Here is a 19,680-nt window from a genome sequence, read left to right on the forward strand (position 1 = left end):
AAATGAATACAAGCTCTTCACAATTTAATTTTGAAATTTTATGAAACAAAATTGAGTCTAGTAAGGATTAACCCTATTTTATCATCAAAAAAAAAAAAAACCTATTTTGATACACCTGTTAGGTGATCCTGCTAACGTTTTGTCAATGCGTCTATACATGAGAGATATTGACCATATACAAAGACTTTTCTCCGTGGAAATTCATTTGAAGGCACAATTTTGGATGCAAAATAAAGGCTAGCTGGTTTGATTAATCTATCCCATTTTTGCACAAACATGACCTATACAAATTTCATTCAAAATTCATACCGCTCCAAATCTAACTCGAATATGGGGCAACCATGACCATGAATAATTTATTGGTTGTAACTTGTAAGAGGCAAGAATTTAATGTTGTCTGCTTTGAAGGGTATGATACCCATACTTAGGTGAAACAGCAGCCAGAATAACAAAACCACTTAGCATGGCTAGAAACAATCCTAAACTATTAACCAACAGGGACTCAGTACTGTGTTTGGATACATTATTTCTCTTTGATTGTATGAATGCTAATTTCTCCAGAAGCCCTGTTTCCGCTGTTGCTACTGCCAACGCATAAGTGTAGAGGCCCAAGAATACATGCCAAGGTAAAATCTTTATTCTCGCAATTTTTGCCTCTCTTCTGTGCCAAAAGTTCAAGAAGCCTAACAACCACTGAATTAGAAACAAATATGAGACATTAGAAATTAAAGTGCAGCACGGCTTTGACGCCAGTGAAAAATATATAAGCCCCATAAACCGCATTTCTGGGTTTGAGTCTTTTCATTCATGGACGAACCAAAAATTAAACAGAAGCGCCAAAATAAAAAATTTGTATAATTAAATATAATATCATATATTTGATAATAATTATGTTAGGTGTATACAAAAATCAGTCATTAATATAAAATACTTATTAAAATATAAAATATATATTAAAAATAAATTTAAAATAATATAAGTATTTATATATAAATACATAATAATTGATTTGATGATTAATTTTTTATGTATATATAATATTTTTTATTTAATAATATATGTAACTAATTTGAATTAGTCAAGTAATTAGTGTACTTTTCAATTATGATTAGTGTTTTTTTAATTAAAAAAATTATTAATAAGTGACCTGTCAAATAAGGAAATTATCTTGGTCTTAGATTCAATAAAATATAAAGAATATCTATTTTGGTTTTCGTTGTTAATTAGTTTGTTTTATTGAGTGTTATGTGTGATAAATAACTTCTACTTTTTATGCTTTATTATCATAAAGAAAAAAAAAAAAAAGAAGGGGAGCCTCGGAGCAGCGGATGAGTTGTCTCCACGTGACCTCAAGGTCACGGGTTCAAGCCGTGGAAACAGCCACTGATATAATTATCAGGTTAGGCTGCGTACATTACAACCTTGGTTGCGGCCCTTTCCCGGACCCTGCGTTAAACGCGGGACGCTTGTGCACCGGGTTGCCCTATCATAAAGAAAAAAAATTGTCCTAATAATTTTGTTATATGTATTTAAAATAGATTTGTGAATATTAATATCATGGGAAAAATAAAGTTATTATATATATATATATATATATATATATTAAAACATCCAAATAGATATTAATGTTAGATATTAATGTCTTTTTTATATAATAATATGTGGTGCAAATATTAAGGGAAAAAAAAGTAAAAAAAGAGAAGAAACCAAAAACAATTTTAAAGTGGATACGGGGACTTGGCCAAAAATTTTAAACTAAAGAAGTAAAAAAAAATATACGGTCATGTAACATGGCTCAAATAGCCGCCACAACTTTTTAGGATAAGAATTATGGTTCTAAAATCTGAATCAAATTAATCCGTTCAATTAGATTAATAAGAAATCAGTTATTTTATTGGTTGGTTGATTTTAAAAATGATATAATAAAAAATCAATTAAAAAATCAATTAAATCAATGGTTAACCGATGAATTATAAAAAAATGGTCGAATTTTTTAAAGATTTTTTCAGTTCGGTGGCTATCTCAAAAACGGTTCCGTTTAAGTTTATAAAAAAAAAGACCATGCCCTACCCCAATACTCGTATTTGCCATCCCAAATCAGACCCCTCTCTTTCTTTATGAAAATTGGAGAATCATATTCCCCCAAATAGTCGAACCTTTCTTCTCCGAACTTCGAATGCAGCCCGCAACCACCATCCCACTTCAAAGTCATCACCACTCTTCTCCTCCGCGAATTGACAGTGGGTGTGGCGTCGCATGTGGAAGGCTAAAAGCTCTGTTTGGTAAAAGTTCGAACACAGTCTGCAGCCACCATCACTCTTCCCATCGTTCCTCTTTTTGTCACCGCTGTCATAGGAAGGTCTCCTACTCTCCTCTCCTTTCAACGTTTTCGGTTATCGTCTTTTCTGTTCGAGTTCTCTCTCTCTGTTTTTGTCGATAGTTTCCACTCCTCCGTCGCCGTCACTTTCCTTCTTTCCTTGCCACTGGTAAGCAATGTTGCTTGGAATTATTTTTGCTTGTTTTGTAATTTGTACGGTTGTTAATAATATTGAATTGCTAATTTTGATATTTTATTAATACTTTTGTTAATTTGCACTGATTTTGTTAATACTGGATTTACTGATTTTGCTAATTTGCACTGGCTTTATTAACTGTCAGTTGCGGAATGATTCTGTCGAATATTTTTTACTAAATTAATTTTGGTCATGGTTTTTACACTTTATAACTCCGCCTATGTTATACTTGCAGTACATAGCCGGCCCCAAGCCTGGATAAAAGAGGAAGGTTGTGTTAGGTCTTTGATAGCCATCATAAAAATTTAGTCGAATCTTCATGACATGGATCAAAGACGTTATTGCGCTAAAGTTAGGTTGTTGCTCGGAAGCAACGCGCTGTATAGCTCGCGTACATTGTCAAATGAGCAAGAGCCGCTGCATCGGCGTCTGGGTGTAGTGTTAAATGAGCAAGGGTTTTCGCATTTTCGTGAACGGACGAAGGTAAATAAGCTAGTTTATAAAGAAAAAAAATTAAAGGTCGAGGCGACAGAAGGTTGAGATTTGGGACATAGAACATAGGCACTCTAACACAAAAATCCATGGAGGTGGTGGATACCATGACAAGGAGAAAGATTAACATCATGTGCCCACAAGAAACAAAATGGGTTGGTGCGAAGGCTAGGTTGTTGGATACTTCCGGATTCAAACTTTGGTATACGGGAAAGGTGAAGAATAGAAATATGGTAGGTATTATCGTGGATAAGCAGTGGAAGAATGATGTAGTGGATGTCAAAAGGGTGGGAGATCAAATCATCTCTATCAAACTTGTGGTGGAAGAAGGTACTTTTCATGTGATTAGCGCCTATGCACCGCAAGTGGGTTCGGAAGAACAACACAAGATCAGATTTTGGGAGGATCTCGAGAGTTTGGTCCAAGACATAGCTTTGGGAGATAATATTTTCTTAGTAGGGGATTTAAATGGCCATGTTGGAAGAGAAGTGACTGGGTATGGAAGTATTCACGGAGGCCATAGTTTTTGGATGGTAAATACCGAGGGTAAAACTATTTTGGACTTTTCCTCAACCTTTGATCTCCTCATCGCAAATACATGTTTTAAAAAAAAGAGACAAACATGTTATAACCTATAAGAGTGGCATGACAAGCTCTCAAATCGACTTATTCTTGTTGAGGTGAGTCGACCAGAAATTTCGCGTTAATTGTAAAATTATTTCGGGAGAGAGTTTAACAACACAATATAGGATTCTTGTCATGAATTTTTGCGATGAGCAAAAGTTGAGAAAAAGACATCATACGAGGAACCCAAGAACAAGGTGGTGGCGAATGAAATATGAGGAACAAATAAGCTTCCTAAGACGGGTAGAAGAAGAGGTAAAGTGGGATAAAAACAGAAGCGGAGAGGAGTTGTAGAAAGAGATGGCAGAAGTTATTAGAAAAACAGCAAAAGAAAGTTTTGGTGAATCTAGAGGGATAGGACCACGAGACAAGGAGTCCCGGTGGTGGAATGCGAGTGTACAAGAAAAGATAAAGGCAAAAAGGGTGTGCTTTAAAGAGTGGTTTTTGTACCGCAATGCAGATAATTAGAAAAAATATAAGGCGGCTAAGAAAAAACCAAAAGTGGCTGTAAGTAAAGCAAGAACAAGAGCATATAAGGGTCTTTACCAGTTCTTAGGCACGAAAGAAGGAGAAAAATGTATATATAGAATCACAAAGAGTCGTGAAAGAAGAACGAGAGACTTGGATCAGGTTAAGTGCATAAAGGATAAAGACGGGGAGGTGTTGGCTCAAGAGGAGAAGATCAATGAAAGGTAGAAGAGCTACTTCTACGAGTTATTAAATGAAGGACAGAATACTTTTCTGAGCTTTGGTCGGTTATGCACAAGGGAAGAAGATCAAAACTTTGACTACTATTGAAGGATTCAAGACTTCGAAGTAAAAGAGGCTCTAAAGCGGATGAAAAATGGCAGGACAGTAGGACCCGATAATATTTCGATTGAAGTTTGGAAGGGCCTTGGAGAGAAAGGCGTCAGTTGGTTAACCAAATTTTCTAATGAGATTTTAAGGTCTAAGAAGATGTCAGATGAGTGGAGAAATAGCACCTTGGTACCTATCTACAAGAATAAAGGGGATATACAAAGTTGCAAAAATTATAGAGGGATCAAGCTCATGAGTCATACCATGAAATTATGAAAAAAGGTGATAGAATGGAGGCTGAGACAAGAGACACAAGTAACAAAGAACCAATTTGATTTTATGACAGGCAGATCCACCACTGAAGCGATATACCTGTTAAGAAGGATGATAGAGAGGTATCGTAGTAATAAAAATGATCTATATATGGTGTTTATTGATTTGGAAAAAGCATACGCTAGGGTGTCAAGGGAGGTCTTATGAAAGGTTTTAGAAAATAAGAGAGTAAGGATCGCATATATTCGTTCAATTAAAGACATGTATGATAGAGTTCCAACTAGTGTGAAGACTTAAGGTGGTGTGACAACGAAATTTTCTATTGGTAAAGGATTACACCAGGGATCATCCTTAAGTTCATACCTTTTCACATTAGACTTGGAAATACTCACAGAGCATATCCAAGAGCCTATACCATGGTGCACGATTTTTGCCGATGATATCTTCCATATGGGAGAGTCAAAGGAAGACCTAAATAAGAAGTTGAAGTTATGGAGAGAAGCTCTAGAAGTGTATGGTCTGCACATAAGTCGTAGCAAAACGAAATATATGAAATGTAAGTTCAGCCTGTGAAGGAAAAATCCTAATATAGAGGTGAAGATTGGAGATAATATCTTACGAAAAGTTAAGTGTTTTAAGTATTTTGGGTACATCATACATGATAATGGAGAGATTGAATATGATGTAAATATAGGATCCAAGCAGATTGGTCAAAACAGCGGAGTGCGTCTAGTTTTATATGTGACAAAAAAGTACCTTCAAAACTTAAAGGTAAATTCTATCGCACTGCTATCAAACCAGCTATGCTTTATAATACAGAGTGTTGGACGGCCAAAGGGGAGCACGAACATAAGTTAAGTGTGGCAGAGATGAAGATGTTGAGATGGATGAGTGGTCATACGTGATTAGATAGAATAAGGAATGAAGATATAAGAGAGAGGGTTGGAGTAGCATCTATTGTGGAAAAGATGGTAGAATTACGTCTCAAGTGGTTCAGAAATGTGAGAAAAAGACCGATAAAACACCCATTCAGAAGGGTGGATGAGATGAAATATGGACAAGGGGTGAAAGGTAGAGGAAGACCTAAGAAGACCATCCATGAGGTGGTCAAATGAGATCTACATGTAAACGGTCTTTCTGTAGACATGATACATGATATAGCTCAATAGTACCATTTGATTCATGTAGCCGACCCCACCTAGTGGGATAAGATTTTTTTGTTGTTGTTTGTTGTTTGTTGTTTTTACACTTCATGCTTTCATGTTCTTGCTTTTTTTTTGTGTTAATGTTGAAAATGCAATTCTCACAGTGGATAGAGCAAGCTTCTGAACACAACAAGGAAGCAGTTATTAAAGCATTGTTAGGTGCAAAAGAAGCTATGCTTAGGATTAGATATTATATGCGCCTAATGGGTGAGGCTGCAGATGTTCCTGTAAGTTCCTTTCATTAATTTGGCACTTATTATTATGCTTCTTCTGTTTGAATGATGTTGATTATAAATTGTATATGCTGGTAGTAACTACTCTTTTTTTTGCAATTCATGCAGATTGAACTAGAATTACAAACAAAACTTTTAGATGCTACACTGAATTTAGAAGGAGTGTTGTTGGTTGGAGTTCCAGAAGCAGGAGGATTGGATGCTATCTTCGCTATTACTTTGGGAGATTCAAGCAGCAATGTGACAAAAACATAGAGCTCACTTAATGTTCTTGCCCTTCTGGTTAAATTTTTAATATTATCATGTTAGAAATTATTGAATTTAAATATTTAAAATTATATATTAAATTTTTAATAATTTTATCTAATATTTAATTAAATCGGTTATACCTATTAAATCTCGGTCGGACCATTGAATCAATAAACTAGTCATTTTACTGATTTATTTATTGATTCGATTCTTACAACTTTGATAAAAAAAAATTAATATTTAAAGATTAGAATGTATTTCAAATAGGAATTGTTCAACATTTACAATATTTTTTATTTTTTAAATTACATTGTATACTTTATTTAATATTTAAGAATTTGACATTTATTACTTTTATTATATGATACAGTTGAAATATATTAAAAACATTTTATCTTAAGTATTTTAGAATTAACGTAATTCACCCTCCTTTGACTAAGGAGCATAAATTTATCTTAGTGGTAGTTGACTACTTTATAAAATACATGGAAACTGTGTTCATAAAAGAAATTACCCAAGCCAAGATAATTAACTTCATTGAGAAATCAATCACTCATAGATTTGGTATTTTTCAAACTTTAACTACAGACCAAGGGACCATGTTTACAGGTCGATAAATAAAGAGGTTTGTTGAATCACGAGGTATTAGAATAATACATTCGAGTCTGTATTATGCACAAGCTAATGGTCAAGTCAAGGCTGTTAATAAGTCTCTAATAAATTTGATTAAAAAAATATCGAAAGACTACCTCAAAACTAGCATAATACCTTGAGCCAGGTGTTATAGGCTTATAGATGCTCACCTAAGGAAGCTACATAATCGACACCTTATGAGCTTGTATATAGCCACAAGGCTGTCTTGCCACTTGAAATAAATTTGCATACTATTAGAGTGACTAAACAAAATGATTTTTCTGTTGAACAGTACATGTTAAGTATGATAGATGAACCAAATGAATTAGATCAAACTTGACTGATGGCTTTAGATAGAATAATTTGACAGAAAGAATTTATAGCTAAGTCACACAACAAAAAAATAAAGAAGAAGCAATTTGCAGTTGGTGACTGGGGTTTAAAATTAGTCCTTCTTACATAACAAGTTAAAAAAATGGTCAACATTATGTGAAGGACTTTTTAAAGTCGAAAAGATATTTGATGGTAATGCATATGAGTTAAGAGATATAAGATATAATCGAAAGATTGGACATATAAATGGAAAATATCTCAAAACATATAATTATCATTAAAAATGAGAGTTCATAATAAAACGTCGACCATATACAAAGAGTCAACCACAATACAAACAATTAAGATTCAAATAAAATCCTAAATTTAAGCTTCAAGTCCTATTATTTTCGACCCAAGGTGGTAGCGGCTTCAGAAACCTCATCTTTAACCCTGTTGGCTTGAGTGATGGCTTCTACTAAAGCAGGTCAACTCAAGACTTTGGAGGAATGTACCTTTTTAAGTTTTTCAAGCCAGGGAGTGTCAAGTTAGCTGTTGCATTTTTTTCTTTACTAGCCTTCAACTCAGCTAATTCCTTTTCAAGAGTCTCAATTCTCAATACTAGGGTTTGCTCTTTAGCTCGACCCTCTGATAAGACTTCTTCGATTTGAGACTTAGACATTTTACATTTCTTTAGTTGGGCATCATGGTTAGCCAATGCCTCAATCGACTTTCTCAACTTTTCCTCGACTATTTCAGACTTGGAAGTATAATTGTAAATGTCTTCAATAAAGACACCTAGAACTGTATGGATCCTAGTTGGAATCTTTTGGTCCAAAAATCCAAGAGCTTCGAAGAGTCGAACCTTCAGGTCAGTGTTGTTGTTGATCTCCTCTAAAGGATGGTTGAGGTAGTCGAGAATTATGTTCACCATCTCGACAACCAGAAGATCAAGACCTGGTGGCATTTGAGGCTCAAGAGAAGTAACCTCCTCTTCACGGAATGAAACAATTGGTTCTAACTCTTGAACAGAAAGAACAACCTCTGGTTCTGAACCAGAAGAAGAGAAAACTCTTGTTCCTTCTAAAGAGTATACTTATCGAGCTTCTAACATAATGTTTGCAAGATCAAAGTCAAAATCTCAAAATCTAAATCCCCAGCCTCTGGTGCAAGAACATGGAATGGGAGCTCTAAATTTTGTTTGACAGCCCTCTAATCTATGTCCAGAGTAAGTGTAGAAGTGGCTGCAACAGTTGTCAAAATATGACGTGATTTTCGATGTGTTTCCGCATAACTTGGCAAAGGCATATAGCTCGCCTGCAAAAGATAAGTATATGAATATGAACAAACAAAATGAAATATGGAAATGGTGAGAAAATTTTCCATTGGAGAATCAGTCGAGGCTTGAGAGGCAACAGTCGACGTATTAGGCTGTACTGGACTTAAAACGGAAATGGGTGGTATAGCCACCGGTCGAGGAACTATGGGAGAAGTAGGTTGAGTCACTTCAGTCTCGATACCGGATGGGTCAACCTCTAGTTCAGAGCGACTTTCTGCTTTGACCCAAGATTTGGAGCTTTGTTTTGACTGTTTTGACTGAATAGAAAAGAGTTATTAAGTATTTATGCAAAACAAACTTCGAACATAAGCTTTAAGGTGTTACAAAAATACCTTAAAAGAAATGGTGGGATTTGTTTTTTGAACTTTCTTGGGGTTAGCTCCAAGAAGGATGCGACAGCACTACGCTTTTTTGAGCAAAGTGTGGCCTCACTTGACCGTCATCTGCCCCGACCCTGTTTGGATTTGGTCTTCTTTGTAGCAGCATCCTCTTCTGACTCCCAATTCTCCTTGACTGGTTTGGGCTCAACAGCTATAACAGTCATCTCTATAGGTCAAGCAGCTGAAAAATATAGAGAATATAAGATAAGTAAAGACTCGAAGGATAAAGTTTTAAGAAAATATGGTACTTGGAGAGTATCCAGTGATCCTCGTTTGACCATGAATCTTATTCAGAAAGCCCTGGTAATAAACGGCACTAGTTGTGTTGATGCTAGAGTTTGAAGATCTTTCTTTTGGAGTAGGTAATTCACTTCTAAGGCTCCTTTAGGAGGATTAGCCTAAGTCTTGAAGTAACGGTCGAGACATCTATGAAAATATGTTTACTTCTTTTCACATACCTCTAAGGCCTCGTTGAAAACATACTTTATCTTCCTGAAATGTCATTTTACTTTATAATATTTTTCAATTTAAGGATTTCTTTAACATGCTCACCTTTAGTTTTCTTCGATGTTGCGACAATCTATGCAGTAGGGAAAACTAAACTAGAGAGTGCTTGTCTAGATGCTGTGCAATGAGAATCATAAAAGGTCGACCACCACTTGTGGAATGCAGGTGTCGAGAGAAAGCAAAACTTGATGTCATATTGAGAAGTCACCCTTTGGTGATTGAGGTCCAAAATTTGATCAAACTCTTCCAAACTCGACACCTCATAATGGATCATTTTTTGCTCCAAGGTCGAGAGATAGAGGAGAAGGCAACGATTGTGCAAGACCAAACTTCCTCGACACATATTGGGGGGAATAGGTGACCAATTTCTCTTTTAGAGCCACAGTCAACTCATGAGGGAGACCCACAGGAAGAATTTGGGGAGTTAATGTTTTCGACCATATTTCATCGACAGTCTCTTGATTTTCAGTTTTACAACTAGTTAAAGAATGGAGATACCCAACAGCGCTTTTTTTTTTTTTACAGGTAAATGGATTTGGGTAGTAATAAGAGTCATCATTAGTCTTGACGTGAGAAGGAGAGTGATGAAGTAACAAAAAGCATCGATAGATGACATGCTTTTTGGTTTTGACCAAGAAATGAAAGAAAGTCGGATACCGTCAAGCTAAGCTTTTGGAACTTCAGCAGAGGAAGCAGTGAATCGAGGTTCGAGTTTAACCTTCAACCATAGGTTTACAACCCAAGTAGGACCAAAGGGGTTGATCGAAGATTCGCCTTGTCGAATCTCACTAACTACTAAGGAAAGTGTTTCATACAATTGAGCCAGAATTAGAGAAGAGAGGTTAACATATTTTTTACAGTGAAACATGATAGCTACTAACAAATAATTGCTTTTCTGAATCTAAATCGATTTTGGACAAAAAATAAAAGTATTTAGCCATAAGAGTAAGAAAGTTATGTGCTCACTATTAGTCACAGGATTAACCTTAAAACGCATGTAGTTTTGAATAAAATCCGACACAGAGGTCAAGACGAAGTTGATGTTGAAGACATCATTAGGGTATGTAGTGGCCCAACATGCATCTTCCCCCCTTAGGAGCATTGCCAGTCAAAGCAAAATTTTCCATCAAGGTCGGGCCCATCATTCCATAAGAAAAATGGAAGTTATTTGTAGTTGGGCACCAAAAGTCCAAACTAGCTCCTAAGAGAGGTGCAGTATAGGACAAGTCAAAAGCGGCTAATTTAAGATCAGAAGCAATGCCTAAAGACTTCTATATAGACTTGTAAGTCGAAGATAGCCTCGACATTCAAATCAAGAATAAAGAGTTAGATTTCTTAAGGGGTACTGTTCTAAAAACTCGACTAGCGAAGTAGGTAGCCTTAACATTTTGGCAAAAAATCAATAGAAGATGTTCACGGGGAGATGGAAAGAAAGAAGATATAGACATTTGTGAACTTGAATGGAAGCAATACCTAGCTCTCCAGAGTTCGATAGTCTCAACGTCAGGATTGGGAGTCCGTAGAGTACCATCATCATTATAGAACTATGGCACATCGACAACCAGAGGAGGAGGTTTTATAACCTGAACATCCTCGTCATCCTCTTCTTGTGAAGGAGAAATGTGAGCAGCAAAAGCTCCGCCAGGAGCAGAAGCGGCAGTTGCAGCGGCAGTAGCGGAAGTAGGAAGAGAATATGATGTGGTGGCTCCGATGGTTGAGGTAGTGATAGGAACAGTGGTAGAGGTTGTGACAGCAATGGTAGTAGAAGAAGAAGCGACAGTAATAACGAAAGTACTGCTAGAATAAGAACCAGATTAAGAATTCATGAAAAAGACAAAGGGATTTCAAAGAAAAGGATAAGGATTTTCGCAAGAATGAAGAATGATGAGAATGGTGGAATTGAACGAATAAATAAACCCTGAAAATGTGAAAAGGTTTAAAAAGAAGAGGTCCATTAAAGCCCATTGGGAACATTATATATTCCCAGAAAAAAACGCATGAACTATTTCATTTCTGCATAACTGTCTTTTCAAAATTTTGAAATTTGAAAAAAATGGCACGTGCAAGGCATGTAATCAAGTGAAACTTCTCATTTTATTTTCTGAAAAGACAAGTTTCAAGGAGCAATATGTTAGCACAAAAATTCGACATTACAAATAACTCGACCATGATCGTTTGACCTAAAGGTGAGTTGATAATATGTAAGTCGAAGTATCATAGCACGTGGTTTGTTCTATGAGAATGTAGGTCAAAATATCATATCACATGGGTTGTTGAATAAAAGCATTAGCACAAGGGTTCGACTTATCGTAGAAAGTGAAAAGAAAATAATTAAGGAGTGGTGACTTCTAAAAATCGAAATGAAATAATCACACGAAACTTTATCCAAAAGCACTTTATGGAACGTGGGGCTTGAAGATCAAGGTAAAAGAAGACGTGAGACGTCAAACTTGAGAGTCAAGATTCTTTATGGTCAAGATAGTGTCATGACCTGATAAATAGGAAGAAACTAGATAGTAGAAAGAGAAAGATACTCTGCAAATCTATCCTTATGGTTTATAAATAAAAGAAATACAGAAGTAAAAAGAGAACTTCAATCTGAACACCTCACCATCATATAAAACTCTACAAAATCCAAAATCACACTAATACCAAGGAAATCCATAAAATGCAAGTGGCTATGAGTGTTTGGAGTCAATTTTCTTTTATTCGTATTATTTTTACCTTTTATTTCATTTTATTGTTTTTCATTTCTTTTCGGATATTTTTATTTATTTTGTTAGTTTATTTTAAGCTTCAATTTACTTGTTATTTACAATTCTTATTTATTTCATATCTTTCCCATCTTGTTATTTTTGTCTTTGCGTTGTTTATTTTATTTTTTTTCTCTTTCAATCATTTTATTTTCAAGTTTTTACTTTGTTTTATCTTTTTTCTTGGCTTACAATTTATCACAAATGTTTTGACATATATAAATTCAATACTTACGCTAAATAATTTTTAGGTCGAACTCACTCTTTTTCAGAAAAATTGTATCTGCTCCCCAAATTAAAATTTTGATATAAGCTTGATTCGACACCCTGTCGAGGTTACAAAAAATCAAGTGAAACATCTACATAGTCTTTTTAAATCTCTGCAACACTTTCCTTTTCCAATGAATGATTAGCAATTTTAAGTAATGGAATCCAATGTTGAATTTGAATTTGTAATTAATGAGGAACATCTACTTGTTGGTTTGTATCTCTTTACCCTTTTTACTCTTGTTTTATGTTAATGGACTCTTTATTTTGAAGTCTTCGTTGAATCAAATGAATTTGGAATTTATATTCAATTGTACAACTGTTATGTTTCTTGTAATTTAGTGGATTTGCGACTTTATTCTTGAGCAGTGAATTTTTAGGATTGTTTTTTTTTACACTGTTTGTTGAAATTATTTTCAATAAGGAGTAGAATCTGGGATTTTGGCTAAGGAAAAGTTTTTGAGTAACTCTCGAGTCCTCTTGACATTGAGTTGAGTCCTCTTGATAATTCAAGTTGAATTGAGTTGAGCCAATTAATACAACTTTAAAAGTCTTCAACTAACTTTTCTCTTCCTAGTTGATTGATAAGTTAGGACCTTATTAATTAAAACATAACTCCAACTAGTCACCAAAAAAAACATAACTCCAACTAACTTTCTATAATCTAATTAGTTAACTTATTAGGACCTTATTAATTAAGAAGAATATTAGATGATTCCAACTAGTATAATTAACTAGTATAATCCGATGATGTTAGTATTTTTCATTAACTAGTATAATTCCAACTAAGCATCCACTTCTTAGATGATTAACATGTTGGTTGGGTGTCTATTAGTTGATTGAATAACTCTAATTGATTCTCCTCTTTTGGTATCTATCATTCACAAAGAGAGGAGAATTTGACACGCACTAACTCGGACACCCCATCCGATCTTCTGATCTCCCTCTCTCTCAAACGATTTTTTCTCTAATTTTTTTAACACTTAATACAATACAGTATAATCTTCCACTTTTAATTTTATAAGTGAGATCAAAAATAAATAAAAAAATAATAAATTATTAGATTAAACATTGAATACTATCCAATTTTTTTTCACGAGAGGATCCCTCCCCCCTCAAACTGAGTTTTACGGATCCATTCCCAACAAGAGTACAATAAAAAAATATATTTTATTATTTTAATTATTTTAAAATAAAATAAACTACTAAAATGATATTGAAAAGATACTAACAACAAATAAATTGTTGAAAGATTTAAAAATACGATAAAAAAACTAAATATTAAATATATGTTCTAAAAAATGACTTTAGAAATTAGATTTTGATGCAAATTTTTACGATTATTATTTAAAATATATATATATTTCCATCCTTAAAATTTGGTCATTTTTGTCAAGTACAACAACAACAAAGCCTTGTCCCACTAAGTGGGGTCGGCTACATGAATCAAACGATGCCATTGTGCTCTGTCATGTATCATGTCTACAGAGAGACCGTTTACATGTAGATCTCGTTTGACCACCTCATGGATGGTCTTCTTAGGTCTTCCTCTGCCTTTCGCCCTTTGTCCATCTTCCATCTCATCCACCCTCCTGACTGGATGTTCTATCGGTCTTCTTCTCACATGTCCAAACCACCTGAGACGCGATTCAACCATCTTTTCCACAATAGGTGCTACTCCAACTCTCTCCCTTATATCTTCATTCCTTATTTTATCCAATCGCGTATGACCACTCATCCATCTCAACATCTTCATCTCTGCCACACTCAGCTTATGTTCGTGCTCCCCTTTAGCCGCCCAACACTCCGTACCATACAGCATAGCCGGTCTTATAGCGGTGCGATAGAATTTACCTTTAAGTTTTAAAGGCACTTTTTTGTCGCATATAAAACCAGATGCACTCCGCCATTTTGACCAACCTGCTTGGATCCTATGATTTACATCATGTTCAATCTCTCCATTATCCTGTATGATGCACCCAAGATACTTAAAACTTTTAACTTTTCGTAGGGTGTTCTCTCCAATTTTCACCTCTATATTGAAGTTTTCCCTTCTCAGACTGAACTTACATTCCATATATTCCGTCTTGCTACGGCTTATGCGCAGATCATACACTTCTAGAGCTTCTCTCCATAACTCCAACTTCTTATTTAGGTCTTCCCTTGACTCTCCCATAAGGACGATATCATCGGCAAAAAGCATGCACCATGGCACAGGCTCTTGGATGTGCTCTGTGAGTACTTCTAAGACTAATGTGAAAAGGTATGGACTTAAGGATGATCCCTGGTGTAATCCTATACCAATAGGGAATTCCTCTGTCACACCACCTTGAGTCTTCACACTAGTTGTGGCCCCATCATACATGTCTTTAATTGCCCGAATATATGCGATCCTTACTCTCCTCTTTTCTAAAACCTTCCATAAGACCTCCCTTGGTACCCTATCATACGCTTTTTCCAAATCAATAAACACCATGTGTAGATCCCTTTTATTACTACGATACCTCTCCATCATCCTTCTTAATAGGTATATCGCTTCAGTGGTAGATCTGCCTGGCATAAATCCAAATTGGTTCTCTGTTACTTGTGTCTCTTTTCTCAACCTCCGTTCTATCACCCTTTCCCATAACTTCATAGTATGACTCATAAGCTTAATCCCTCTATAATTTCCGCAACTTTGTATATCCCCCTTATTCTTGTAGATAGGTACCAAGGTGCTCTTTCTCCACTCATCAGGCATCTTCTTTGACCTTAAAATCTCATTAAAAAGCTTGGTTAACCAGTTGATGCCTTTTCCTCCAAGACCCTTCCAAACCTCAATCGGGATATTATCAGGTCCTACTGCCCTGCCATTTTTCATGAGCCTCTTTTACCTCGAAGTCTCGAATCCTTCGATAGTAGTCAAAGTTTTGATCTTCTTCCCTTGTGCATAATCGACCAAGGCTCGGGAGAGTCTTCTGTCCCTCATTAAATAACTCGTAGAAGTAGCTCTTCCACCTTTCATTAATCTTCTCCTTTTGAGCCAACACCTCTCCATCCTTATCCTTTATGCACTTAACCTGATCCAAATCTCTCATTCTTCTTTCCCGGCTCTTTGCAATTCTATATATACCTTTTTCTCCTTCTTTCGTGCCCAAAGACTGGTAGAGACCCTCATATGCTCTTGTTCTTACTTCACTTACAGCCACTTTTGTCTCTTTCTTAGCCGCCTTATATTTTTCCCAGTTATCTGCATTGCGGCATAAAGACCACTCTTTAAAGAATTCTCTTTTTATCTTTATCTTTTCTTGTGTACTCGCATTCCACCACCAGGACTCCTTGTCTCTTGGTCCTATTCCTTTAGATTCACCAAAACTTTCTTTTGCTGTTCTTCTAATAACTTCTGCCATCTCCCTCCACATCTCTTCCGCGCTTCCATTCCCATCCCACTTTGCCTCTTCTCCTACCCGTCTTAGGAAGCTTCTTTGTTCCTCACCTTTCATCCGCCACCACCTCGTCCTTGGGTTCTTCGTATGATGTCTTTTCCTCAACTTTTGCTCAACGCGAAAATCCATGACGAGCACCCTATGTTGTGTTGTCAAACTCTCTCCCGGGATAATTTTACAGTTAATGCAAAATTTTCGGTCGACTCTCCTCAACAAGAAGAAGTCGATTTGAGAGCTTGTCATGCCACTCTTATAGGTTATAAGATGTTCGTCTCTCTTTTTAAAACATGTATTTGCGATGAGAAGATCAAAAGTTGAGGAAAAGTCCAAAATAGTTTTACCCTCGGCATTGATCACCCCGAAACCATGGCCTCCGTGAATACTCCCATATCCAGTCACTTCTCTCCCAACATGGCCATTTAAATCTCCTCCTAAGAAAATCTTATCTCCCAAAGGTATGCCTTGAACCAAACTCTCTAGATCCTCCCAAAACCTTATCTTGTGTTGTTCGTCCGAACCCACTTGCGGTGCATAGGCGCTAATCACATGGAAAGCACCTCCCTCCACCACAAGTTTGATAGAGATGATCCGATCTCCCACCCTCTTGACATCAACTACGTCCTTCTTCCACTGCTTATCCACAATTATTCCAACTCAATTCCTATTCTTCACCTTTCCTGTATACCAAAGTTTGAAACCAGAAGAATCCAACTCTCTAGCCTTTGCACCAACCCATTTCGTTTCTTGTAGGCACATAATGTTAATCTTCCTCCTTGTCATGGTGTCCACCACCTCCATGGACTTTCCTGTTAGAGTGCCTATGTTCCATGTCCCAAATCTCAACATTTTGTCGCTTCGACCTTTACCTTCTCCTTTTTGAACTAGCTTATTTACCCTCGTCCGTTCACGAAAACGCGAGAACCCTTGCTCATTTAACACTACATCCGGGCACCGATGCAGCGGCTCTTGCTTTGACACTGTACTCGAGCTATACGGCGCGTTACTTCCGGGTAACGACCTAGCTTTAGCGCAATAATGTCTTTGATTCATGTCATGGGGGGTTCGGCTATATTTTTACGTTGGTTACCGAAGACCTAACACAACCCTCCTCCTTTATCCGGGTTTGGGACCGGCTATGTACCGCAAGTGTAACATAGGCGGAGTTTCATTTTTTGTCAAGTAATTTTAAAAAAAAATTATTGTGAACAACTATATTTTTTTGAAAAAAAATCTAGAGATAAAATTTTGTTCTAAATTTTTTCGTACACCTAAATATTTATTCAAATATTGCCATAAAAATTTTAGATCTAATAGATAAATCATTTGCTAAATATGAAAGTCTTTTTGATGCTTACAAAAATTATAATATTTATTGAATCTTTTTGTTGTATTTTCAAATTATTTTCAAAGACTTTTTTTGTAGCAACTGAATTTTTCGGATACCAAATTGATAGTTAACCCTTTTAAATAATAATAAAATAAAAATAAAATATTGTCAAAAACCAAATAACGTCTTACCTTTTCAAAATCATAACAATATTTTAAGAATAGACAATTCTTTGGGGTTTCATTGTTTTGTACTAACATTAGTGTACAAAGTACAAACAAATTATTAGTTAGACAAAGGGAATATAATATAGATTCAATAGTTTTTAGTATTTATTTTTTATAACATATTAACCCAAATTATAATGTAAACTTAATTTTAGTCCCGCACCTTTTTTTAATAAACTTACGTAAATTCTATCATAAATGCATATTGATATTAAATATTGCTTTTGATTTTCACTTCAGAATAAAGATATATTCTTCCTGCATCTAAGAATACTAAATATATATAGATATTTTACTTTCGAAGGGGTATATATCCTTCTCTTCTTTTTTGCCATAGGGCACATATCCTTTTTTCCCTGGGTATTTTTTAATTTAATAACCTAAAAACTAATTTGTCCCGAATTGTTCTATTTAAAAGTTTACCCCTCTATTCTAACACGAATAAGAACAATTTTAGTGAAATTGCCAACCCCCAAGACACAAGAATATAGACCAAAACCACAATCAATGAAGCAAAAGCCCATTGGGCTTCTCTCCATATAATATAGAGACCATGGGATCCTCTTGGAGCAACATCTGGGGAATGCAATCATTTTTCCTATATATAATTATTGGTCGCATGACAAAAGATGGCCCACACATTTCCCAAGCTAGAGTCTTATCTAGTTTAGGAAGCAATTATTTTTGTTAGCCAGTTAATAAATATGACTGAAGGTTGCTTGCACGTTGCACTTGATAAAAAGTTGAACTATAGTAAGAAATACAATTTCATGATAATTAAGGGGGAAAAAATAAAGAACCAAGACGAAATAGCTAAAGAAAACAATCACCATGTGAAAGTGTATTAGTACCTGAATTCCAAAGAGGGAAATGCAAATCAAACCCATCCATGAATGAAGACTATAGAAATTGGCTACAATCCCATCCTTCCCCTGAAATTTAGTCCAAATTCCAAATATTCCAGAAGCTAGTGCCACACCTTGAAGCCCTAAATGCACTGATTTTTTTAATCCCATAGAACCAGGCAACCACCTGTGCACCAAAATTGCTGCAAAAACTATATACTAATTAACAAAATAAATAAATTAAATTAAATTTTACATCATGATTTCTTTCAAACAATTCTAAAGCTAATTAAACCCAAGTTACCTTCTCCACTTAAGAGAATAAACCCAATGACCATCAGCAAAGGATGAAGAACCTGCAATCATTAGAGCATTTAAGAAAAAAAGTAAGTTTTTGGAATGGAAAGTTGTAAAAAAGGGAAGCAGAAAATAAAGAGAAAAGAGAGTAGTAGTGTGAGTGTGTGCACTGCATACAGCATAGATGAAGTCTTGTTGGGAAAGAGAAGAAGGGAGAAAGGTGGATTTGAAGGTCAGGACCCAGAAAAGAACAAGGAGTCCAACTGCAAATCCTGAAAGTCTTGCAGCAAACAAGACAAGTGCGGGACACAGTAGTGAAGCCATTATTAAGACTTGGGAGGAGTGAGTGCTAGTGAGCAGCAGTAGGACTTAGGACTACCGACAAGCAACAACGCTTTTATTTTGCTCTTCTCTAGATCCACCTATGAGTATAATTACGAGGCAATTTAATTGACGAGTTTGGCAATTTAATTGCACCCCTATGTCCCCTCTACCTTTGGTGAACTACTGAACCCTTGTTAAGTTGAATATCCAATGTCACCATTTTGGACATATTCTAACATTACTGCTTGAACTTATTTAATTTTTTAAGTTAAGATTAAGTTAGTCTAGTCTAGTCTTTAATATTTTATAAGAAAACTAAAAATATAAGCGAGTATAAAAAAAATTAGTAAAAAAAATATTTTATTATTCAAGTATTTGTTATAAATAATTCACACATTTAAATTTTAATTTTCACTTTTATTTATAGCTGTCCACTTTATTAATAAATGGTTAGGATTAAATATAATTAAAGATTCATATTAATCATCCAAAATCTTCATTATAAATATCTATCTTACCATATTTTTTAAATACTTTTAAATTATTCTATATTACTCTTCATATTTTTTTTATATACATTCACATTTTTTAAGAATATTCTATAACTTTTTACAATCTTCTAGAACCTTTTGGAGTATTTCAAAACTTTTTAAAACA

General features: G+C 35.3%; 1 protein-coding gene across 4 annotated transcripts; it reads right to left on the reverse strand.

Moving 5' to 3' along the window:
* Nucleotides 1-245: 245 nt before the first annotated feature.
* On the reverse strand, nucleotides 246-19,188 carry LOC112802700 (probable transmembrane ascorbate ferrireductase 4). 4 transcript variants are annotated; one of them, XM_025846029.3, is made up of 4 exons: nucleotides 18,877-19,188; nucleotides 18,707-18,758; nucleotides 18,409-18,605; nucleotides 246-693 (listed from the first exon to the last, which is right to left on the reverse strand). In XM_025846029.3, the coding sequence occupies exons 1-4, from the start codon at nucleotides 19,021-19,023 to the stop codon at nucleotides 388-390; spliced, it is 702 nt and encodes a 233-aa protein (XP_025701814.1). In that variant the 5' UTR covers nucleotides 19,024-19,188; the 3' UTR covers nucleotides 246-387. The 4 variants fall into 4 exon arrangements, with proteins under 4 accessions (XP_025701814.1, XP_025701812.1, XP_025701816.1 ...); XM_025846027.3 differs by having other exon boundaries at nucleotides 18,409-18,614; XM_025846031.3 differs by having other exon boundaries at nucleotides 18,940-19,164.
* Between the last annotated feature and the right edge of the window lie 492 nt (nucleotides 19,189-19,680).

Source organism: Arachis hypogaea, chromosome 5, assembly GCF_003086295.3.
Source record: "Arachis hypogaea cultivar Tifrunner chromosome 5, arahy.Tifrunner.gnm2.J5K5, whole genome shotgun sequence".
Taxonomy (NCBI): Eukaryota; Viridiplantae; Streptophyta; class Magnoliopsida; order Fabales; family Fabaceae; genus Arachis; species Arachis hypogaea.